At 36.7% G+C, this 26,219-nt stretch overlaps 1 protein-coding gene across 2 annotated transcripts; it reads right to left on the bottom strand.

The window, feature by feature from the left end:
- On the bottom strand, window positions 1–25,159 carry LOC125228020. Of its 2 annotated transcripts, XM_048132457.1 has the most exons (4): window positions 24,831–25,149; window positions 9,724–9,801; window positions 8,204–8,357; window positions 1–849 (listed from the first exon to the last, which is right to left on the bottom strand). In XM_048132457.1, the coding sequence occupies exons 2-4, from the start codon at window positions 9,746–9,748 to the stop codon at window positions 690–692; spliced, it is 339 nt and encodes a 112-aa protein (XP_047988414.1). In that variant the 5' UTR covers window positions 9,749–9,801; window positions 24,831–25,149; the 3' UTR covers window positions 1–689. The 2 variants fall into 2 exon arrangements, with proteins under 2 accessions (XP_047988414.1, XP_047988415.1); XM_048132458.1 differs by lacking the exon at window positions 9,724–9,801 and having other exon boundaries at window positions 24,831–25,159.
- Window positions 25,160–26,219: the final 1,060 nt, after the last annotated feature.

Consider the following 26,219-nt stretch of genomic DNA (forward strand, 5'->3'; position numbering starts at 1 on the left):
TGTTCCCTATTTATCGCTTTATTGTTTTAACAGCTCCTTTATATGTTGTGGCTTTCCATTACAAAACGGTCCGTATGCAATTTTTTCAAATGCAATAAAATCCATTTTATCTATAATTCCAACATACATTTATGTTACGATAGTTCTTATTGAGTTTAGAACCCTTCTATATGGAAAGCCATAATTACATTGGACAAATATCAAAATAATAGGTGAGTGGTGGAGCAAACTATTATCGAAAGTTTGTCGAAATTGCTAAATTACATAGACAAGCAGGCTTTAACTAGATAAATAAATAGACATGTCGTCGAATATCCTATCCCTCACAATAACATATTTATGTATAGTAAATGTATAAGTATATAAAATATAACAGTCACTTTATTCATTTAATTTAGTGTATATTCTGGTCAAAAGGTGCTTATTTCTACATTCTAGATGCTGATGAATTTATCAATTACCTAATGAATTAAGCACCTTATGACACCATCATAAAATTAAAAACATTACTAAAATATATTTATTTTAAGTATAATATGGAACATTGTCTTCCTTTAGACAGGCACATATTTTCTTTGTAAGGTTTTTTTAACGTTTTTCTCAATCATTCAGTTTATAGACTAGGTATTCTGAGAATTTAATACGGACATCAACGTCACGGTGAAACCCAATTCGTGTAGTCGGTGTGATCATGGCACATCTCTTAGCATGGCAGCGGGCGGCATGCTGGTGGGCGGGGCCTCCTCGTTGTTGACGATGCTGGCGTCGTCCGCGTCTTGCGCAGACGCACGTCTGCCCCGCACGCTCCTGGCACGTTTCATCTCGCCCATTTTTTCATCTAGTAGTCGCCTGAAATTACACAATTATTCATTATTGTACTATTTGTACTATGTTTTCAGGGATAGTACCATGTGATATTGTTCGTAAACCGTTATAAATTTTGTTCAGTGCGAACAAAAAAATTTCAGTTACGGTTCTTATTTCGTTCCTTAAAAAAAAATATTGGGGGACACCTTACACAGATCAACCTAGCCCCAACTAAGCAAAGCTTGTAGGTACTATGGGTGCTAGGCGACGATATACTTACTTATATAGATAAATACATACTTATATACATAGAAAACATCCATGACTCAGGAACAAATATTTGTGCTCATCACACAAATAAAAGCCCTTACCGGGATTCGAACCCGGGACCGCGGCTTAGCAGGCAGGGTCACTACGCGCTAGGCCAGACCGGTCGTCAAAAGAACGATTCCCTAAAGTAACGTTTAAGTGAACGAACAGAATTATTTTTGTTAACCAGTATTCGAAAAGAACAGAATTTTAACGTTCTTTAAACCAAAATATTTACTGTTCTGAGCCGCCCGTCTTCGTAGGTAGCGATTGCGTCCCTTTGTAGATGCCGACGCACCGGGCTCGTTCAAATTTTGGAATTGAATAACCATTTCAGTTTCGTTCCCGTGAACCATTTGTTTGAGCCGAAACCCAAACATTAAATAAAACAGGCTAAATATTTACCATTTTTAATATATTTAAAATACAATAGGTGGTTCTAGTCTAGGACACGTAGCGGGAGAGATAAGTTCGTTAATAAAAAAAAGGGACGCTGGTGCCGTGCACCTTGCTTTTACGTATAGTGACGCGAAGGGGAAACTGTCGAGCTTCAGTGACTTCAGTCTTCATTCTTATTGCCTATTGGTCAGGCAGGTGGAGATGCTGGCCGCCGCTCATTGGATCAGCGGGGTGACCGGAGGTTGGCTGTCCTGGACAGTGTTTCCAGTCATGGCATTATCACCGTTCTTTAAGATCGGATCATCTAATTCCGTTCTTCGGAACGGTTCTCTCATAAACGTTTATTCACTGAATGAAAAAGAATACCGGTTAATTACCAGGAACGCTAAAATAACGTACGGAACCGTTCCGAAAAAAATACCGGTATCCGATCCCTGGTAGGGTAGACCGGGGACAACTGAAACAATTTTTACTTAATCGCTTGTAGCATTTTAATTTGAATAGTTAGGATGATAAGAAAGTTATTTTTAAGAAGGTAATTTACGGGGACAACTGAAACAATTTTTACTTAATCGCTTGTAGCATTTTAATTTGAATAGTTAGGATGATAAGAAAGTTATTTTTAAGAAGGTAATTTATTTGGCTTTTAAATAAAATTAGTTTTAAAGGTATGCTTCCCATGGTTATCTTGTATTATGAAATTAAAGAGGAAGCGGGAGAGTGGTTCAATTGACCCCATATGGTTGTCAATTGAAACACTATGCGAGGTTATTTGAAACACTCCTTATAAATTTGGGAAAAATAAAGTAATGTTTTTATACATATCTTTATTAATGACTGCCGTGTTACAAAAACAGACCACCAAAAGATCACTTTTGTAGAAGACACTATACAATAAATATTCAGCGCCTGAAGATTCTTTCAATATCTTGACATAATTCATTCCGTCTCGCGACAGCGTCGAAGCTACCTGTGTGCTAAAATGTATTAAATTATTTAAAATTAGTGTTGTGCAATTATAAACCTTATCTGCGTATACTACAACGTTTAGTTTTCAACGTGAAGTGCAGTGCTTATCTTATCTCCCGCGGGGTGCGAGGGACGGAACGCTCCCGCTGCCACTGTACTGTAAACAAGTCGGATTGCTGCAGGTTTTCTGTTGCTATGCACAATATGGGGTCCGTGAGTGGTGATATAGGCACCCTGGGCACCCAGGGCGCATTAACGAAATCTGAATCCCAACCGAACCTTCCATCACAAAGCCCCTCAGAGGACCTGAAGGTACATATGCGCAAAAGGAAGCAGCCTGACTACGATTATGACATCAAACAGGAGTTTCAAAATTTACGTAAGGATATTGTGGCACAAGTTGCATCCTCTAGTGCCGATCTTAAAGAAGAAATCAGGTCGGTATTATCTCAAACGCAGGCTTTGATTAACGAACAAGCGCAGATTAAGGGGGAGTTATCAACTCTTAGCACTAGGGTTTCATCAGTCGAGGATAAAAGTGCTATACTCCCCACCCTCCAAAATGATCTCAAAGCGGCAAGTGAAAAAATTGAAAATTTAATCACCGAAAATAATAATAATAAGCAGTTCTCCCTACTTAACAATGTTGAGATATCCGGGATCCCTTTACAAAAGGGAGAAAACTTAAATAACATTTTGTGGAACATTTGCAATCTGGTGGGATACAAAATCTCAGAGAGCGACGTAGACACAATATATCGCGTTCGACGTTTTGTTTCGGATCCGCAAAACAGCAACACAAGTGTACGCCCGCCGGCCATTATCGTGCGATTTACCCAGCGCCGGCGTAAGGATGAGTTGCTAGGCGCCGTGCGCGCGCGCCGAGGACTAACCACCGCCGACATCAACCTCCCGGGGCCGGCGTCGACTGTTTACATTGGAGATCACCTTACACCGGCGAATAAATTGTTACTCAAACGTGCCAGAGAACTTAAAGTTGAGCTAAATTATTCATTTGTTTGGACCAGGGATTGCAAGATATTTATGCGGAAGACTGAGACCAGTAAAGTCATACAAATACGTAATAGTCACAATTTAGAAAATTTAAAATGACAAATTATCTTTTATTACCTGGTTTTCGCTCGAAATGTACTAGTTAGAAGAAATTCTAAAAACAATAATTATTTTAATCTGCGCTCGCTTTTTTACATGTTTAATACCTATTTAAGACTGCACAAGATTTCGATAGTAAATATTATGTTTATACTTAGTTCACGCCATGATTTTGTTCTATATTCAAGTACAATGCATCAATATAGCTTTTTAATATATTTCGTGCATTATTTCTGCACAGTTTTTAATAATGTTATGACACACGTAAGTATCAAACTATATATCACAAATGGTTCCTTTTTAACGACGACACCAACACACATCAAATTATGTCAATTAGTAACATAACGGGTTATTATCAGAATGTGAGGGGATTACGGACTAAATCTCTTCAGTTTTTTTCACAAATCGCGCAGTCACATTATGATTTTATTTGTCTAACCGAAACATGGCTTACGGCAGATTTTTATGATAATGAATATTTTGATAACAGATACAGCGTATTTCGATGCGATCGGTCAGCTGTTGACAGTGGTGCAGCGCGGGGGGGCGGAGTGGCGGTGGCTGTGCGAGCTAAGTACCAGCCTATCGCCCGGGACTGGCCCGTGCCCGCGCGGGCATACTGTGATTGTGTGTGGGTATCTCTTCCTATAGGTATCGAGCGCGGACCTGGAAACTTCTCTAAGCGCGGTGGTGTAAATAAACAGCGATTCTGTAATATTGCATGCATTTATATACCTCAAGGTCAAGGACATAAGGAGGCGCTCGATTCATTTCTTAATATTGTTAGTGACTTAATTACCGAACGGCCCGATGATTTGTTTTTGTTAACAGGGGATTTTAACATACCTGACGCCAACTGGGTAGCCTCCTCCTCAGCTAATTTAATCTTAACATCAAGTGGTAATTATGAAACGAATTTGCTACAAGATTTTTTGTGCTTTACAGACTTAAAACAATATAATCATATTTTAAATAGCAACCATCGTATTCTAGATTTAATAATAAGTAATTGTGTTTGTACTGTTGCCGCTTGTGATTATCCCTTAACTCCTGAAGACAGCCATCATAAATCGCTCACATTAGATTTATTATTTGACCTTTCAATTTGCCCTATTAAATCGGCCCCAGTTTCAGTGTATAATTTTCATTTAGCTGATTTTAGAAATATGAATATAGAACTATCTAAAATTAATTGGCAGTCATTGTTCAATAACTGTAACTTAGAAAAATGTATAGAACTATTTTATGAAATTATAAATGATCTTTTTGCCAAGTACGTACCCCGTCGTAAAATAAACACCTCTTCTTCAGCCCCTGTTTGGCATAGTAAAAATTTAAAAAAAATTCTAAACGAAAAACGTAAATATCACAAATTGTGGAAAACGTATAAAAACCCACTTGATTATATTCAATTTAAAAATTTAAGAAAACGGGCCGAGAAAATTGAGACTCAGTGCTATAAAAGTTATATTGCTTATTCGGAGAACAAAATAAAAACGCATCCAGCCTTTTTTTGGACCTATGTTAAGTCAGTATTTTCCAAAAATAAACTCCCTCAAACGATGTCTTATAATGGTAACTCATCTTCAGATGCCATACAAATATGTAATTACTTTAATGATTATTTCCATTCTGTTTTTGAGATATACAATATGTCTAATGTTAGTAATAGTTTAGATTCACTGTCACATCCTCCCATTGATATAAATTCTATAGAAATTACAACTAAAATTGTTCTAAATCAGTTAAATGCTATCAATATTCATAAAGGTTCCGGTCCGGACGGGGTACACCCTCTTTTTATAAAAAAATGTTCTAATTTTCTGACAAAACCCTTATGTTACCTATTCAAAAAATCAATAAGTAATGGATGTGTGCCAAAAATATGGAAACAGGCTTGGATAACTCCAATACCAAAAGGAAAAGTAAGCCATGAAGTCGAAAAGTACCGACCTATATCGAAACTCTGCCAGTTCAGTAAAATTCTCGAAAAGATAGTTAAATGTCAACTCTTCGAAGTTGTTAAGGATCATATTACCCCCCACCAGCATGGTTTCTTTAAAGGTCGTTCGGTGGATAGTAATTTGTTGATTTTTACAGGAGACGTTATTAGGGCTATGGATAGTGGACACTGTGTAGATGCCGTGTATACCGATTTTGCCAAGGCATTCGATAAAATCTGTCACAGCACATTGTTAAATAAGCTATGGCAACTCGGTATACACGGTGATCTCTATCGTTGGATAAAATCATATATTGAATCTAGAACACAGGCAGTTGTATTGTCCGGTTACACATCGCAGTACAGGGTTGTCACATCAGGAGTCCCACAGGGATCTCATTTGGGACCTCTTCTTTTTGTGCTATATATAAATGATATAACAGACTACATTAAGCATTCTAAAGTATTACTTTACGCGGATGATGCTAAGATTTATAAAACTATTAGAGATGGCTCAGATTGTGATCTACTACAAGAGGATTTAATTAACTTAGAGAGATACTGCAATGATAATAATTTATTTCTGAACAATGAAAAGTGTAGTATTATAACTTTTACTAGAAAAAAGAAAAATATTGATCATAATTATACTATTTCTAATAAAACATTAAATAGAGTAACCCAAATCCGAGATCTCGGTGTGACAATGGATTCAAAGATGTCGTTTATTCCCCATATTGATAACGTAGTCACAAAATCGTTTAAGCAATTAGGTTTTATCCTACGAGTCTGCAAGCCTTTTAATAATTCTTTTAGTTATATAACACTGTACAATAGCTATGTCAGGAGTCGTTTAGAATTTGCATGCGCTGTTTGGAAGCCTTTCCATGCTGTTCATATTGACAGAATCGAGAGGCTCCAAAAGAAATTTGTAAAAACGTTAGATTATAGAACAGGTCATGACTATGCCGATTACACCTCCTCATTAAAGCATTATAAAATTCAGCCTCTTAAAGACCGCCGTGACTGCGTAGACTCGGTCTTACTTTATAAAATATTACACTCAAAATTAGCGATCCCCTCGTTGCTTGAAGAAATAAACATTAAAGTCCCTCGTGCGCGTCAGCGTAAATGTCGTAAAAAGGAACTATTTGCTATCCCGTTCAGTCGAACATGCTATGCACGAAATATGTTTATAAGGCGTGTCTGTAAACTATATAATGAAAGTGTTAATCTTTCAAACATTGATGTTTTTAACTGTAGTATTAGCGATTTAAAGAAAGCATTTTGTTTGCAAAGCTGAATTATCCAAAATGTATCGTATTCTAATCATTAGTAACGTTTAAATTAGTTTGTTAACACTCGTAGTAATTTGCATAATGGGTAAGTATGTTCTTTGTACCTATTATGCAAATGATTACAATTTAAGCATCTATCTTATACAACTGAATATGTATATATGTAGTTAATAAATTTAAGCACTTATATTCTTTAAGGAAACTATAGGTCTATTGTAAATGCAATAACAACATATGTATCTCATACTGTATGTGACCGTTTGTTTCTTTCTCAATAAAAAAAAAAAAAAAAAAAAAAAAAAAAAAAAAAAAAAAAAGAAACGTATGTAAAAAAAAAATACTTGACTTTTAATCTTCTTTGTTTCGGTAACTTCTTACATATAAATTTAACATTTTGGTTATTATGAAACAGTAAGATATAATTCTATGGAATAGTCATAAAAAAATATTAATGTGTTTCATACAAAAGTGGGTGTTTCAATTATAACCTTGTTTCAATCATAACCAGTCCGTAGAACAACGGTGTGCAGTGTATGTAGACATTTTTGAAGATCTGTTGGTCACATTCTTCTGTTTTCAGGCCAGAGTTAAACGTAGATATTGCTACTTTCATTCGTGGAATTTTCACGCTGTTATACTTACAAAAAACAGAACCCGATTGCATTGACAGTTGGTTACTTGTGGGGACGATTAAAACACAGGGACATTTGAAACGTTTCAATCGTCCACAAGGACGTTGTTTCTATTGTCACCACAACACATGTTTGATTTCAAAGTCAATTATTTACCAATTAATGACACTCCATCACTGTTTCATGGCACTTAAAATATTATAGAATCCACACTCATATCACTTAGCGAATTAAAATTTTCATACTACACGGGTACACAAAATTAGACAAAAATATACGAAAGCACCAATAGTTACTTTTTTGGTCGAAAATTTTCATCGGCTCCCTGTCACTGCCACGTCACTCGCGTGCCCGATCGTTATTGGTTCAAACTTGCAAAATGGTCGACCTCGTATCGTGAGTATTGCGTATTCCACGTAGGTATTGTAGTTTTCGAGAAATTTGACTTGTTTCAACCGTAACGTGTTTCTATTGTCCCCGGTCTACCTACTGATAACATAATACACGGTTCAAAAGTGTTTGAGTAGGTGGTGAAATACACAAAAATCATCAAATAAGATATTTGTTTCTACACACTCTAAAAATGACTGTGGCGTGACGATGGCTATAGTGAGTAAGTGGCCTTCTGCACGAATGCCACGCTAATAATGGACGGCAACGTCAGCCAGGGGATCTCCTCCTCCACAAGTAGTGTACAGTAATGGCTCTGCAACATGTGTTGTACAACTCACTGTTGCCGGCAGTCTATGAGGACGCCTAGCACGAAGACGATGGCGATTGCGACCAGCACCACAAGCGCCACGCCGATGATGGACGCCACCGTCAGCGAGGGGATCTCCTCGTCCAGCGCCGTCATAGACACGCCGGGCTCCACCGTCGTTAGCTCTGGAAGGAAACATGTATGCAATTAGTCTTCTTGGTTTGGTTGACGACGGCCCAGAAGAACGTAGGAGCATACATCCCCGTAGCCCAGAACCGGCAACAGTGGAAACGACAGACAAGGAGAGTCGAGACCAGTGGCCCGTTTCTCGAAAGGTACAAGCCTTGTATTACAAGTGTGTTGCCATGACAACCCATACGATTTGACAGTTCGCGCACTTGTAATACAAGGCTTGTACCTTTCGAGAAACGGGCCCCAGGGGCCCATTTCTCAAACTGAAAGTTATTACAAGCGGAAGTCTCTTTCCAACTTGTTCTATTAGACATTGACAACCACTTGTAAATAAAATGGTAACGTATTGTAGCTTCGAGAAATGGGCCCCAGATAACGGGACAAAGCTTAGGACAAGAAGATTCGTTTTCTTACGTATGAAAATATAATCTAATTTATGATTCAATAAATGTATCTTAACGAAATATAGTTACTATAAGGTAAGGTCAATATGGGTAAGTGTCGGTGCCCCATTTGACCTGTTTGGTGTTTAAACAATGATAAGTATTTATTAGGAGACATACATTAGTGTTTACTACTACTACTACTACTACTGCTACTACTAGTACTACTACTACTACTACATTTACTGACACCGCACTGTGTCATTACTTATGAGCAAAAAGACCAGCACGGGAAGAATGGTCGCGCGATAGACGATAAAATAGCAGGCCGTCCGTATCGCACTATTTGTAAGTGCGATAGGGACGGCCTGATATTTTATCGTCTATCGCGCGACCATGCTTCCCGTGCAGATACACTCACCCTCGTATGGCACATTTACCCGTAATGACCTTAATATAAAATCGATACAAGATTATTTTTTCAATCTAATATCGCTTTGTGATCTGTGATGACTGTGATAGCTCCAACAGAAAATCTAGATTGCAACCTCGGTATCAAGTCGATTATTGAGTTCGATTGGAGTATGTTACGCCTTTGTTTAAATACGTAGGTACCCTAGGTACTTTAAAGATTTGTAAGCATTTACTGCTCAAAAAAATCGTGCACTAATTTAAAACCTACTTTATAATACACTTAAAATACTTCCACTTCTTAATGTACAAAAGTGTTTTTTTTTCCCCCGGGCCCCGACGCAAAAACGACGGGGTGTTATAAGTTCGACGTATCTGTCTGTCTGTGTGTGTGTCTGTCTGTGGCATCGTAGCTCCCGAACGGATGAACCGATTTAGTTTTTTTTTGTGTGAAAGCTGAATTAATCGAGTGTTCTTAGCCATGTTTCAAGAAAATCGGACCACTATGTCGCGGTCGGGGGTTTTTTCAAAATTTTAATTTTATGGTTAGGTTATTAGTACTTACTTCCATCGTAGCTATCGTAATCCATTTTCTTTTAAGTACAAATTCCGTTAAGATATTGAAGATGATGAAATGGTGAGCCTGAAATGCAATAAATTATGGTTGAGATATTATTAATGCTTAGGTATACATTATTGCAGCCATGGGCACGAAAATAAGCAAAAACAAAACAATGAATACTTTATATAGGGATTTTCATTGTAGGAAAAAGGAATTAGTTGAATACATTAAATGCTGCTTTTGAGCTGAGAGGTCCTAGTAACCTAAGACCGGTACGATATTTTTGAAAATAATTCTATAACAGTAGTTTTATTTCATATACAGCGCTTAATCGCAATTTAAAAAACCTATATTTTCGAATCCACCAATAGTTTGGAATGGAAGATATTAAAAAAAACTACGCCTAGAAAATAAGCGTTTTCTTTCAGCAAAATACCTCACAGTAATTTAATGGTGGAAACATGTAGAAAAAAATCAGTTTTAAGGTTTACAACCCGAAGCCACCTAAATATATGACGGGAAATAAGACTATTTTTATTGATATAGAATTTTTGAATTTTGTCTAACATGCTCTAGAGCTGATATAATAACAGATATTTTTAACCAGAAATCAATAGCACATAATTTTTCAGATATTTAACATATAAAAACCACCAATATATTTATATGGAAATAAAAAATCTAAATATTTGACCGGGCAAATTCGAAACAGATAATAGTACGAGGTTGACTTTTATTGTCCCTATTTAACAATATTAACAGCATGATAATCCACCCAATAAGTTTGACCTTTATTTAATACTTTAATTTATTTAATATATTTACATTTTTTGCGTGGTTTGGTTTGGACCTTAGTGTCTTACATTTAGGAATCCATATGGCAAACCACCACGCCGGTGGAGCTGAGCCGAGGGTAGGTGATGAGCCGTGTCGCATGCTTTTTATTCTGTTCTTCTATTACACATTAACGTAAATGAGGAGGCACACTGACATTTTACCCCGCCAGGCGGCGCCTATGCATGTCACTGTCATTCATATGTGAGAGAGAGAAAAAACATAATTATCAGCTTCTCGCTCTCACGTCTCACGGACTAATAGGGTGGCGCCATCTGTCATATCCTTTGAGTGTTCCTCCTCATTACATGCCTGTTTCTACATAAGTAATATTTTAAGTAGATTAAAAACAGACGTTTCCCACCGATAATAAAGTCCAAAGTAATTAAAAAAATTACACATTTATTTTAGGCATGCGATTTGACAGTCGTCGAAAAGAGTATATACTTGTCAGTACATACATCTATCTCACGTTTTTCTCTTCTACCATTTGACAGATCTCCGTCATCTTGTGAAATGTATTCTTCCATTCTTCAGAATCGTTGAAGCAACGCTTGTTACAAACACGCGAAAGCTATGCAAAGTCTAATTTCGACCCATATGTCACGGCCAGGTATAGCCCCGGCGATTATCGTTAGACTTACAAGCCACAGGTCACAAGTTCAAATCTCAGTCGTCGCATACGTTTTTACAGCTTTTTTAATTAATTTTTTAAGGTTTTATTTATATTATAAGTTGATGAGTACAAGCTACTGCAATGACATTAAATACAAGGACGCACAATTCATAACAAAAATGTTTTAAAAATCTGGGTCTAAATTGCATTTATAACATTCTTGTTGATGCTAATAACGTTAACTTCTTATCTGCTTAGGAAAAAAATCGTTCATGTCATAACCAACATAGTGTATAAAGACCTAAGTATCAAAATTGCAAATGGAACTGCCACACACTAATAGTTATTTGTTATACAAGGGGGCAAAGTTGTATTTTAACGCCGAGTGTGGAATTGAAAAACGAGCAAGTGAAAGGATTCTATAGTTGAACCACGAGCGAAGCGAGTGGTTCGAGAATAGAATCCTGAACTTGCGAATTTTTTAACACACGAGAAGTAAAATACATTTGCACCCGAGTGTAACACAAAACTTTTCCTCTCACTATAGTGAGGAAACTACAACGCAATAAATGCGTTTATCACTGCTTCCAGTAGTTCCACAGGTGGTAAATCATCTTTATTACTAGATTCACCTACTTATATCAATTTTACAGCAGTTAATTTGACTTTATTCAAGGTCAAATTACTTTACCCACTAGTGGATAAAATGCGTTTTTACCCGCTGGTATTAAAGGACGAAACACGTGTTTCCGAGCTAGTGAGGGGAAAAACTCTTTATCAAAATACCTTTTGTCATAATATGCTCAAATGACTTATATGTCAAAATGAATTGCGAACGAATATTGAACGAATGGAGCCGCTACCAATATAATAAGTATGTAGGTATTAGATATTTCCAATTTATTCCATAAATATAAATACCTAAAAAAGGCCGCAATTTTACTTCTTCATTACATAAACTTTAAAAATACCCTACTGTATCATCTTTATCTTGGTCACTTGTACTCCGTTTATTACAATAAATGTATGTAATGTATGTATGTGTAAATTTCCTGAAATAAATGTCATATCTTGTTGTCACAAAGAAAAATTTACAAGGCTTCCAAGAATCTCGAGCTGGAAGGATACAAATTAAAATATTTTCTATGAAAACAATTAAATTCGACAGCAGACAACCCAAAGGTTTATCGGATTTATTTATTATAGGCATTTGTTTTAAATTAAATACCAGTGGTTCTGATCTGATAGTGTGGGATATTCTTTAAAATTTATTTTCAAAAGGAGATTTAATGTTGGTAATGCCATTCAAATAATATTAGAAGTGTCTAATACGCGAGTGTTCGAATTTAATTATAGGATAGCACATATTGAAAGTACTGTAATATGGGTACAAAAGCCTGCCTATTGAAATATAAAATACATAGCAAAAAGTATAGAAAGGACCTACTTTTCGACTTTTTATTTACACTACGTACCGACCATACAACTGACTCTAATTAATCTTGGTATTAAAAAGAGTAAAATGTAGTACGTTTTTCCATTATCCGATCCGATATCGGATGTCGGACCGATATTCCATACACTACAGGCGGAATCTTGGATTCTTCTATTGATATCCTTCCGACATCCGTTATCGGATCGGATAATGTGAAAACGGTCTAATAGCGACTCAATAGTTTTTGTTCCTTGAAAGTCATTAATTTGAACAAATAAAATTATTCATTGAAATCTATACAATTACAACGAGTATTATAATATAATGTATAATACATTCATTTTGTAATGTAATCCAAAGAAATAACTTATAAGAAATATATTCTACCCTTTTTGCTTGTTTTCTGATTACTATTTAGCCAATTTTTCATTGACTCATACCATGGACTTTCAATAGGGACTGAGCTCACACTTTTTTTGCCATACTAAATTGAATTTTATCGAACTTTATCACCGGTGCAGAAAGGCGTTCTTATCAGACTAGTAAAAGTGTGTCCACATGAGAGGGTCAAAGTTGGGGCTGGTGTCCCTCTCGCACCTGTGACCAGTGTTAAAGAGATTACTACAGTAGTAGTATTTTTACCTGTATGATAACTAAGTCACTGCAATGTCACAATTTCGTTTTATTCCATCCCATTTTTGCCAAGAGTGGCACTGAAACTTGAGTGGTTCATGTGCTCTGCCTACCCCTTTATGGGATACAGGCGTGATTGTATGTATGTATGTATGTATGATAACTAAGTTTATAAACTTCTTAAATTATTTTTGTATTATATCGAGGCAAGGATATTAATACCTTGTAATGAATTGGTAAGTCATTATTATGAAGCCATAAAACCAAAGATTTGCGCAATTAAAAAAAACCTTTAATTCGGTATTAGTAGATTTGGTAGTAACTTTGAATATTGACTGGTATCCCCAAATAATGACAGTGATGACGTCATTCAAATAATTTTGACAGTGGCAATAAGTGCGAGATCACCAGCCCCAACTTTACCCTCTCATGTGGACACACTTTTTGGCCTAACAACTCAATCTAGCTTAATGATATATAAATCTATTAGTCATACCGGACAACTGTCACTGTACAGTTGTAATCCTTATTACAAGGGCATAACGTCTAGCGATGGTTAGCTAAGACAGAGTATTGCGGTTAGTAGGAACGACGCACGATGTTGAACCTTAGGTTACCTTCAATCAATACTAATACTGAAAGACAATTTTTAAACTTATTGCATTACATGTGTCTAACAAAATTTCAATGAAATGGGTTGTAAATCTAATACTAAAAAATAAATATTTAAAAAGAGAGGGTTTAAAAGGGTGTAAAAGATAAAAAAATAACAAGAAAAAAAGATTTCCACTGCCGAGGATCGAACCCACGACGTCAGGTCAGGAGCGCGCCCATCGTCTTACGCTACTATAACTGAGCTATTTAAGCGATAGTGAAGGTGGCGAAATATATTATTATACCGCGATGTAATGAAAATACGAATGAATAACTAACTTTTGAAATAATGCAGAAAATGACATCGTCAATAGTAGAGTTTGTAGGTAAATGAAAAATATGAAAATACTTCTTTCAGTACAGATTTTAGCGCTTCTTGGCGTGCATTTAAAGGTGGATTATTTTTTATACTTCTTTATTTTGATCTTAACGAAAAGTCTGTTCCAATTTTTTTGCTGATATAATTTTTGCCCTGAATGTTATTCTGAGCTAGTAAAATACTGAACTTCCGTTTTGTTTTTAGGGTGGTTTCAGTAGAAATAGTGTTTCAACACATAATGTAGATACAAAACAACCATAACTTCACTTGTCCTATTATTGCTTGCGTCATAACTAATTTAATTACTCCGCTTTTTGCTACTACGAAGTATCATTCACAAAAATAGGTGGTTTCTTAATGTGTTATAAAGATCATAAATTAAAATAGTCGAATTTAAAACAAAAGTCCTGATACCATTTTCGCCTGATTTTTAGTGAATTAAAATAATCTTTTTTTTATTATATTATACGTTTCTTGTCACAAATTTTGGTGGCTTAACTAAAAAAACTGTACCAAATTACCAAACTTAATTTTTGGTGAGATAAAAAGTACTGTTATAGAATTAAGTTATTTTCCCAGTAGTAGCAAGACCGGATAGCTCTTGGGGTATAGGTATTCATAATCAGTGGAAAACAACAAATGATTATCTGATGGATTCCCAAGAGCTCGCATGACATGCAAAATAAAATTATTTTGTATCTGTGTATGTGGTTTTTAGGGTTCCGTAGCCAAAATGGCAAAAACGGAACCCTTATAGTTTCGTCATGTCCGTCTGTCCGTCTGTCCGTCTGTCCGTCTGTCCGTCTGTCCGTCTGTCCGTCTGTCACAGCCGATTTACTCGGAAACTATAAGTACTACAGTGATGAAATTTGATGGGAATATGTGTTGTATGAACCGCTACAAAATTATGACACTAAATAGTAAAAAAAGAATTGGGGGTGGGGCCCCCCATACATGTAACTGAGGGATGAAAATTTTTTTTTCGATGTACATACCCGTGTGGGGTATCAATGGAAAGGTCTTTTAAAATGATATAAAGTTTTCTAAAAAACATTTTTCTTAAAGTGAACGGTTTTTGAGATATCAGCTCTCAAAGTCGTAAAAAGTATGTCCCCCCCCTCTATTTTTATAACTACGGGGTATAAAATTCTAAAAAAAATAGAGGTGATGCATGCTAATTAACTCTTTCAACGATTTTTAGTTTGATCAAAGTATCTCTTATAGTTTTTGAGATAGGTTGATTTAACTGTAATTTTGGTTAAGTTATTGGTTTATTATATTTGCTGCTACGGAACCCTTTGTGCGCGAGCCCGACTCGCACTTGGCCGGTTTTTTTCCTTAAATTTTGTTTTTGTTGTGTTATCAACTTATCATTGTTTCCTACAATGTACCTAACACATTTTGGCTGGTCTCACTAATGTATTAAATTAGTTGCGGCTTCCTTTTGCGGCTCCTATTCCTTTGCGGAAATTTACAGTAATATACAGTGTATAAACATAAAACCTCATAAAAAACATAAATTTTAATGCGATACCACAGTATAATAAAGAGTACTATCGTACAGTATGGCCACTCCCGCTTCCCGTTGAAAATGCCGCCCACCCCCTCTCGGTTACCTCACAGTTACCGCCTGTCAAAAACGCGAACAGTCGACCTGTCATATGTCACTCATACAAGCATGGTACGCGTTTGCCTACACGAGCTTAGAATGTGTGCTTAGGAACGCGCCTCTTTCATATATTTGATCGCCAGTGTCCGAGGTGTGGCGATACTGCGGTACATACATAACTGAAAAACTGGTTAAACCTACCTTAAAGGAATATGAATTAAAATGTAATTAAAGTGGTATCAAGCGGTGACTTAGCTTGTAGTGAATATCCATAGCTGGGCATTAACTTGTTAATCCGTTAATCGTTAATTAACGAAGTTAACATTTTGGTTAACGGATTAACTTTTAAGTTAACTTTAAAAAACGTTAACGGATTCGTTAACTTCCGTTAAATTTCTTCGAGTCCGTTAATCGTTAATCCAGTTTCGCGCGTGCCGAGTAAAACTTGCTCTGATCGCTACTGTAAAAGGCCGGAGTACGGCGAAATCTTGGATTTTCTCGTAAATTCACAGTCTACAGACCAATTGGTGCCTTTTCGGTCACTTGTTGGACACCTGCTAAAGTTTATTAGTCCTACTGCACCCATCACTAACTGGGAAATAGAATGTAAATCATCAAGGCGTACACAAATCGCGCAACCGACGCATCAAGCCAGGGTTCGGCGGGCCGCGCTATCTAGCAAGTTACCGTGGATCACAACTTCGATTAGAAGTGTCTCAATCCGAGAAACCTACGCACCATGACTACGACCGCATGAATGACCCAATATCTACAGGTCACCAATTTAAAACCTAGGATTTACCGAACCAACGTCGGTGTAAGTCCATAGAGAATATTTTATTAACATTTCGCTTTTACCAATTGGCAGCTGGGATTTTTTAAGAGATTTTGGCGAACTTCGGGCTTTTACAGTAACATATAAACTTACGCACACTACAGTAAAATATTTTTTTTATCAAGATTAACGGCTTATCGATTAACTTTAACTTCCGTTAAATTTGTTGAAATGTATCGCTTTAACGATTAACGAAGTTAACTTTTATATTAACGGATTAGCGATTATCGAAGTTAACTATTTGATTAACGGTGCCCAGCTATGTGAATATCTAAATGTAAACATGTTTGAACTATCAAACTAGTTATGTAGCATGTGGTTTTCTTGCTGTTGATTGGAGTTATTATGGGCAAACCTAGTTTTATATACTTTTTTGTAATGAGGTGATAATTTCATATTTTGCAATAAACAACAGTTTTACAATGAGCATCGGAACACAATAAAATGGCTAATTAATATTTCGTAACGGTCTCTTATCTCGGTTCGATAAAATATACCCAGGCAATGTTCACACAACACAACCCATTCAACCCTTTAGAAATTATCACCCTTTTAGACAGGTAGCTTTTAGTTGGTACACAGAATATATAATAGTACAAGTACAGAAGGCCCACTGCTTTGATGTTCACGACATGCCGCCTTTTTAAATGCCTACAAAATTCTTACAAAGAAACGAGCCGCACGTGCGCGGCGTCCGGCGATAGGGTTGCCTATGGATTAAAACGAATTAATACTCAGATAAAATGTTATACTATTATATTCAAGTCTTAGGTACTTTCTAGGTATATATATATATAGTATTTATATATTTTTGTTTAAGTTCCAACATCACAAGCCTTCCTGAACCTTTCCGGGGTACTTATTAATAGTAGATCTGTGTAAAAATGTCCTATGGTATTTATTTTATTCATAATATCTATTTAACTAAGCATTATTAGCCATTCCACAAGCGGACATCGCATAAGAACCTTAAAAAAAAACTCGCGACGGAAAGTAACAATAGAACGTGCGAACGTGCGTTCCGTGAGAACGCGCGCCTCCCCTGATTAGGCCGCGAACTCGCGGCCGCAAGCATGTACTTGCAGCGCGGCGATAGAATCGCAGAGTGAGCCGCCCCTGGTTGGTACTATTTTTTAGTAATGTGGGTATTTTAGTGGATGTTATCCATATCAAGTCTTAGCTAATGACTCACCGAAGGTTCGATTTCGGCCAGTTTTGGCCAAAAAAAAACATGTTTCGGCCGCAGTTTCGGTTTTGGCCAAAAAAAAACGGGCGTACATTTCTACCGGGCCGAAACTTATGTACCTGAAGGTACTTGAGTCACGTTTGGCTAACTTGTACCAAAGTTCAAAAGACCCTGATATTCCTGATAAGGCTTGTGCCTAATAAATTTCATAAAGTTGATATCAATGATCTCTAAAAACAAAATAAGTACCTATTATACATTTAGTCTTGTAAAGTGGACATTTTTAAGCTCCTATTTTTGACACATCACAACGCTTGAAAACGTATTTACAATTCTACATATCTACATGCGCACAATCCATTGAAGTTATATAAATAATATAAATCTCGTCGGCCCTTCCTTGCGTTGTATTCCTCAATACAGACGGTGAGAGGGTCGTGATTGACTCCCCTTTTGTATCACTTTCTCTCTCACGATCATTCCCCGTCTTCATTTGTGTTTGTTGCTGGTAGTGTGGAGAGTCATAATGTGAACTGTGAAGACAAGAGCAGTACCTATGGTTTTATTCAGACTAACGTTTAAGACTGAATTCACCTTCAATCTTTTTCCCACCTACTTTGCTCGTCATAATGAGTTTTGCGTACTGGAAGAGAGGCCTATGCTCAGCAGTGGGCGATAAAGGGCTGACATGATGATGATGATGAATGAGTTTATCACCCTTTTCTTTGCAATTATTCATATAAGTAGTACATTTTGTGTGACACCCAGATGATAGCTGGTAAGAGATTTTGAGGTCTCTATATGAAGACGTTATTCGATGTGTTTCCGGTCTACAGCTTTCATTCTAGTAGTCCAAGTCTCGGCATCGTACGAAAAAATCGAGAGCTCTAGAGTCCTTAACATGTTAGTTTTTAGGGACAGGTTGTTTTCCAGAAAATACCAAGCTGAGGCATAACACTTCCCATTCCAATTATCCTGTCTAGGTAGGTACTTCCTTCTCCTGCTTCTCCAGGAACCATCATTGCTGTTATTGGAATCTAGGTTGGCAAAACTGTCCACTGTTTCCAGGCCCAACGCGCCTGTGAGCTTCAACTTCCCATTTCTATCCATCACCATGACCTTCGTTTTGGACGTATTTACGGAAAGTCCCATATATCTCCTCGCTTACATGCTACATTTAGTCCACTAGTTTCTAGTGTTGCGTTAATAATATGCTTAATACAAGGGGTTTTATAAATTATAACGTAATACGCTAAGACCAGTGTCGATAGCTACTCTGACTATCCACCAATAAAAATGTGAGAAATCATAAAAAAAAGCAACGAAATTATAAAAAAAATGGTCAATGACACATGGCAAGGGCAAAGTATAACACGTAACGAGCGGAATAGCGCTGATATGACCAGTATTCGTTATATAAATAAAAAAACATTTCCACGAAACTACCAATTACCTATAGTTGACGTCAAAATAATTAAGATTATCTTTAGATTAATCTGTTACCAGACTATACCCAAGTTTATCACTGATCGAACAAGAGATTAAATTTAGATATAACAGTATCTACTGTTAAACTGTAGACGGTAGCATTATTGGACGTTTTTTTTTAGATTTCTTTGTCTTAATCTTTAATACTAAAAAATATTTATAGACATATCTGTTGGGCGTCTAATTGTGATCATACTTAAATGACTGAAGCGTCTTTGTTTCAGCTAGAGCTAGAGCAAAGCGTAATATCCAGCTGATTGCATACAGTTAGTTTTTGGTAGGTACCTAATTGTGACCGCGAGTTTTCAGCTCAGCTCAAGTACCTACTACGCCTAATCCGGTACTAACTATTTTGTTTTTTTTTTTATTTAAATATAGGACATTCTTACACAGGTTGACTGAGTCCCACGGTAAACTCAAGAAGGCTTGTGTTGCAGGTACTCAGACAACGATATATATAATATACAAATACTTATAATATAAAAGAAAACATCCATGACTCAGGAACAAATATCTGTGCTCATCACACAAATAAATGCCCTTACCGGGATTCGAACCCGGGACCGCGGCGTAGCAGGCAGGGTCACTACACTACGCGCTAGGCCAGACCGGTCGTAAAAATTATACTTGGATATCTGGATTAATTAACTGAGTAATTGCGATCAATTACCTTGAAGAGACGATGCTAACCACTGTTTTCTACAGAATATACAGGTTAACGAGGCAAGAAGAAGTTTGTTTACGACTAATAATTATAACATAACTAGCTTTTGCCCTCGGCTTCGCTCGCGTTAGAAAGAGACAAAAAGTTTTTCTCCATCCCTTCAACTATCTCTACCTAAAAATCGGGATCCTTTTAATTTACCGAAGATTTTTTTGTCGAATTTCATTTCCCAAACGAATTTTGCCAACTACACGTTTGTCAACTCAATCTTTCCCATAATAACATTTGACAACGTTAAAATCCGTCAAATGATAATTTCCCAAACTGTTGTAATGCAACTTTTATAACCCCAACTGTTAATTTCGCAAATGTTTCACTTTGACTAGAAAAGTTTGCTCAACTTTACTTTCGTCAAATTAATTACTGGACAAAATTATTTAGTCAAATAATTTGTTTAGTAAAAAATTTTTTCCTTAAAAACACACTATGCAAAACCAGTTTTTGACAAGTGTTTTAACATGATTGTTTTCATTTACCGAATTTCATTTCCCAAACAGATTTTAACAACTACTTACACGTTTGCTTCCCACAAACACTTTTGACGAAAATACCATAATTATGACGAGTCAATAGCCCAAAAACCTAAAAGTAGGTTTAGGTTATGTTGGAACTGCGACCCCCACACAAAATGTTGCTAAAAAAGTAGGTTTAGGTTAGGTTGGAACTGCGACCCCCACACAAAATGTTGCTAAAAAAGTAGGACGTTTAGGTTAGGTTAGAACTGTGACCCCCACACAAAACTTTGCTAAGAAAGTAGGTTTATGTTAGGTTGGAACTGCGACCCCCACACAAAACTGTTGCTAAGAAAGTAGGTTTAGGTTAGGTTAGAACTGCGAGTCCACACAAAACTGTTGCGAAGAAAGTAGGTTTAGGTTAGGTTAGAACTGCGACCCCCACGCAAAACTTTGCTAAGAATGTAGGTTTAGGTTAGGTTCGAACTGCGACCCCCACACAAAACTGTTGCTAAATAAAGTAGGTTTAGGTTAGGTAAGAACTGCGACCCCCACACAAAATGTTGCTAAAACAGTAGGTTTAGGTTAGGTTAGAACTGCGAACCCTACACAAAACTGTAGCGAAGAAAGTAGGTTTAGGTTAGGTTAGAACTGCGACCCCTACACAAAACTGTAGCGAAGAAAGTAGGTTTAGGTTAGGTTAGAACTGTGATCCCCACACAAAACTGTTGCTAAGAAAGTAGGTTTAGGTTAGGTTAAAACTGCGACCCCCACACAAAATGTTGCTAAGAAAGTAGGTTTAGGTTAGGTTAGAACTGCGACCCCCACGCAAAACTTTGCTAAGAATGTAGGTTTAGGTTAGGTTCGAACTGCGACCCCCACACAAAACTGTTGCTAAGAAAGTAGGTTTAGGTTAGGTTAGAACTGCGACCCCCACGCAAAACTTTGCTAAGAATGTAGGTTTAGGTTAGGTTCGAACTGCGACCCCCACACAAAACTGTTGCTAAATAAAGTAGGTTTAGGTTAGGTTAGAACTGCGACCCCCAAACTTAATGTCCGTCAAGTAGGTTTAGGTTAGGTTAGAACTGCGACCCCCACACAAAACTGTTGCTAAGAAAGTAGGTTTAGGTTAGGTTAAAACTGCGACCCCCACACAAAACTGTTGCTAAGAAAGTAGGTTTAGGTTAGGTTAGAACTGCGACCCCTACACAAAATGTTACTAAAAAAGTAGGTTTATTTCGAATACGTTAAGATTTGGTTATATAAAAAAATGTCAAAGTAAATGTGGTTTATTTATATTTTTGTCAACTATTCGGTTTGAGTAAACAAGGTTTGTTAAAATAAAAAATGCCCAAGAAATGTTTTACCAAATGTTAGATTTGGCTTTTTTTCTGTTGGGATAATATTGGTTGGCAATTAATCATTTTGATTAATTGAAGTTTGGTAAAATGAACATTGCCAAAGTAAGGAAATGTCTAAATATTTATTTGGATATCATTATTTTGGCAAATATGTATATGTCACACGGTAAGTTGGGAAGTGATGAGTTGCCTTTTAAATTTTTGGGATACATTGTTTGGGATGTGAAAATCTGGCAAATAACTTTTGGTAATACATTAGTAACCCCTAAAAATCACGTCAATTCGTCGCTCCGTTTTGCCGTGAAGACGGACAAACAAACAGACACACACACTTTCCCATTTAGAATATTAGTATGGATACAAAGAAATCCAAATATGGGCATTTTCAAAATTTGGGACCCCCCAATTAGCGTAAGTTGTTACAAGCGCGGATCCAGCATCGTGCCCAGGGGGGCGGTCACGTGGTAAAGGCGCGGGGCTCCAGGGGGGAGTCACGTGGTCTATTTGTATGGCCAACTTAGGCGCCAGGGGGGGGTCATGACCCCCATGACCCCCTCCCCCTGGATCCGCGCATGAGTTGTTAACAAAAATTAACTCACTGTCAGTTTTGTGACGATAATTACAAATTCTGAAAAGGCCCATATGTTACGAAACAAAAACCTACTTAATTGGAGTTAAGTTTCGAACCTACTCGTAATTGGAAGTTGAACTTTAAAATAAGTTACTAGTAATAGTTGAAAAAATCTGCGTATAACTCAATTTACTGCAACTTATTTGAAGTTAAAACTTAAAAGTTAAGATGCGTTAAATAAATATTAGCAGGTTGAACTACGGCGTTCACATTTTGTCTGCTCTGCTGAGTGACCAACATGTTTTATGAGATTTATATAATGTTGGAAACATATTTTTAAATTTTACACATGTTTGGTCCAATGGTTGACTGGTAGAGAAAGCCTTAAGGCATTAAGTTCGCCTTCGCCATTTGTACTTTACGTTGTGCAATAAAGGTTAAATAAATAAATATTTCGCCCCTAAAATAAAATGTTTAAAATCGTTGCCTGATGTACACAACAACACAACAAAAGGTTGACTGGAAGAGATCCCATTAAGGGATAAGTCCGCCTACATTGTATATTACTGACTCTGTAACTGTGTCTCTTTTGTTTCCTTTATGTACAATAAAGCTTATACATACATACATACATACACAATACTGGTGGCTGCAGGTGTACTCGTACCAAATGCCCGGGATAGATAAAATAAATGTTATCTACGATTACGTTACTATTTCATTCGAATATCTGCAACTGTCGAAAACAGCTAATTTCTTGCACATATGATAAAAAAAATAAGTAACATGATAAACACTGCGATACATTTTCAAAAGTCTGATTAATTTCTGATATAATGATATTACTAATATTCAGCAACTACGAGTACCTGGTATGACTTACTGGGTAACGAAACAAACACAAACCGTCGAATTGTTTCGCAATGTAATTCAATGAAACATTAACAAACCTGCGAAATAGTTTCATTCTGAGTGTTTTATAAAGGTGAACGTGATCACGAGGCACGATCAAAGGTAGACACGAGCGAATTTGGACTCTAAGCCCAAGGAACCTACCTGACGACGTCAGAGCGACGACCATACCCCCGCTAAACGGTCTTCGCATATCGATAACATGATTCTACGTACTCAATTTTTATGTTACTGACAACTCTATTGTGCATGTTGTGACGCCAGGGGGGCGATTTTCGAATGTTGACCATTCGATGTCGTGAATTTCGTTGAAATATATCTTCACAACTAGCAATCTAACACAATTGAAAACGAGTGGTCGTTACCACTAGATTTGAAATCACTAGCCCTCCTTTTTCAAAAAAATGTATTTCGTCGTTTTCTACAGACTTTCGAACGGCGAAATAACGTGCGTTCGACATTAAAAAATCGGTCCCCAAGTACAGTTTTTGCGCCTTTCTCAATGTTATTGAATGAGTGCAATAAATTAGGTTCCTACCTGGCTGGGTTAACATTTTTGGATTGATATTAAAATACGCCCGGTATTTGATTTGAATGATATTCTAGGCTTTATTTTATAAACTTGTTTTGTTCTGAATATTAGCACATATTAGGTAACATAGCTATGTCGTACCTATTAAGTGAAAAAATATCTCCTTAAAGTACTTATTTACCTGTTTAAGTATTTACCTTATTATCTTATACTACAGATAACTTATAAATGAAATAATTGTTGAAGTTACTTGGTATGTATAGGTATGTACCTCATTAATGTAGGTACTTATGTTAACGTTAGACGAATCCAATTTCAGTAAGTAGACAAAATGCATATTTTGAATTGACTGCGCGTATGGATGAATAAACCCATTACACGTCCGACAGTACTTAACTTTAATAATAAACAATAGCAATTTATTATAAGATTTCCATTTGCCTGGCAATATGCAGAATTGATAGTTATTTTTATTATCACTATTACATTTATCTAAATTACTCATACACACTTCACGCAAAGTACATAAGTACCTACATATAAACAAGTGTACCTTTTTATTGCAGAGATTAGCCTAGAATGGCGAACGAATAAGTAGACGAAGATAGCGAAACAATTATCATAAAGGTACATCCCCAGGCTACGGTATTGTTTGCTTATCGTTTATACAGATACGTACCTAAATACTCCTTATAAGCCTAGGTTTCTAGTACTCAAGTGCTTAATTAATATTTCATGTACCGAAGAATGTAAAACAAAATTAATCATTGATAATAACTATACTTACTTGTGTTGTACCTTAAAGGTACCTATGCTATAAGTTACATTAAGTACCACCAATTTTTCAAATGAGTATCATTTCATTAATTACTACTTAAACTTATCATTTAGATAGGTATAATTTTTATCACTTCCCGTGTCTAATCAACAAAAACACGACGGTACTTACATAAACAATGCAGATATCAGGCAGCACTTCCACTTTCCAACTGGTGTTATAAGATTAAGTGAACACTTGGTTTGGCAAAGTTTGTTTGGTTGTGTGTGGTGTGGGACATAGTGTGGCTGACCGTAGCCATGCGCAGCGCTCCGCGGCGCGTCTCTCACTGGTGCTGTGCTGACAGCCGCTGGCGCCCGCAGTATCCGAGATGCCGCGTAACGCCGTTAACTTCAACAGCCTTAACTGCATTCTCGCTTATCAATAGCCTGGAGTTTCAGTATTAAAAAATAAGTACTTACATGCCTAACATGCCTACAATCTACAATATTTTTTATGCCAGAGACAACGTTAAGTTCGCCACACAGGTTTAAGAATTGATGGTACCTGACAGGTATAGTGTACCTATGGCGACTCAAATTACTAACAGTGCGTTAGCGAGCCTTAGGACCTTAGCGCATACTTAGCAAAATCAACTTGGGCACTTTGACTACCTGTAATCGCCTAATTTTATATCAAATGTAGGTAAAAATGCAGATTATGAAAGTTGACTTGTATTTATTTATCTACATTAGGCCCACTTGCACCAATCACTTAACTCAGGGTTAGTGGGCTGTCATCTGTCAAATTCCATATAAAATGGTGGGTTAACCCTCGGGTTAACCCTCTATTTTGGTTGGTGAAAGTGGCCCTAAAAGTACTTATACTTCAGTTACACTCGAATTCGACGAAGAACACGTGTTGCAGGGAGTCTGTAACTATAATGTACCTTTGAATAAAATATAAAAGTAAAAAACCGAAAAGGAAGGAAGTGACAATGTGACGGGAATTTAACGGCGCATTTGGCAGCGCACAAAGAAGTATGAATCACAGTCGGCCATCCCTCTATATCGCAGCTTCCACGCACGTGTTCCGCCCCCTGTGACGTAGTACACCGAGCAAACCCAGATGTGAATAGATAATAGTTATCGACGTTATCAGAAGGCGAAATACGTATTAAAGTTGAAAATTGCTTGATCACATTTTACCGATAGTAGGCTACGTCATGTCATAAAACGACAAATTACACATAGATAATGGCATCCACTAAATGAAAGTAAGGTAGGGCCAACACATTTAACTAATTAGGTAATGAACATTAAAAGATTACTTTCGCACTTTGCAATCATAACGAAGTAAAGAAGCCACGCTAAAATTGTGGTATGGTATTTTGTCATGTGCCGTCAGATAGATACTTGACATTGACACTAACTGTTATGTTCCTTATTACAATCCTGTGTGAAAAGAAATCGTAAAAAGGGTTTTTTTTCGGATTAAAATAAAAGCCATATGCCATGTGTATTATTGAAATAATTTTTAAGAAAAAAAAAACCGCCTTCCTTTGGGGTTCTGGTGATAAAT

The sequence above is a fragment of the Leguminivora glycinivorella genome, chromosome 7 (genome assembly GCF_023078275.1).
Source record: "Leguminivora glycinivorella isolate SPB_JAAS2020 chromosome 7, LegGlyc_1.1, whole genome shotgun sequence".
NCBI classification, from domain to species: Eukaryota; Metazoa; Arthropoda; class Insecta; order Lepidoptera; family Tortricidae; genus Leguminivora; species Leguminivora glycinivorella.

Excerpts from the sequence above, each read along its gene's own strand:
- LOC125228020 (XM_048132457.1), bottom strand. The coding sequence starts at position 9,748 with ATGGATTACGATAGCTACGATGGAA. Across the intron at positions 8,358-9,723 it reads TTACGATAGCTACGATGGAA|AGCTAACGACGGTGGAGCCC; the intron begins GTAAGTACTAAT and ends GTTTCCTTCCAG. Across the intron at positions 850-8,203 it reads CTCATAGACTGCCGGCAACA|GCGACTACTAGATGAAAAAA; the intron begins GTGAGTTGTACA and ends GTGTAATTTCAG.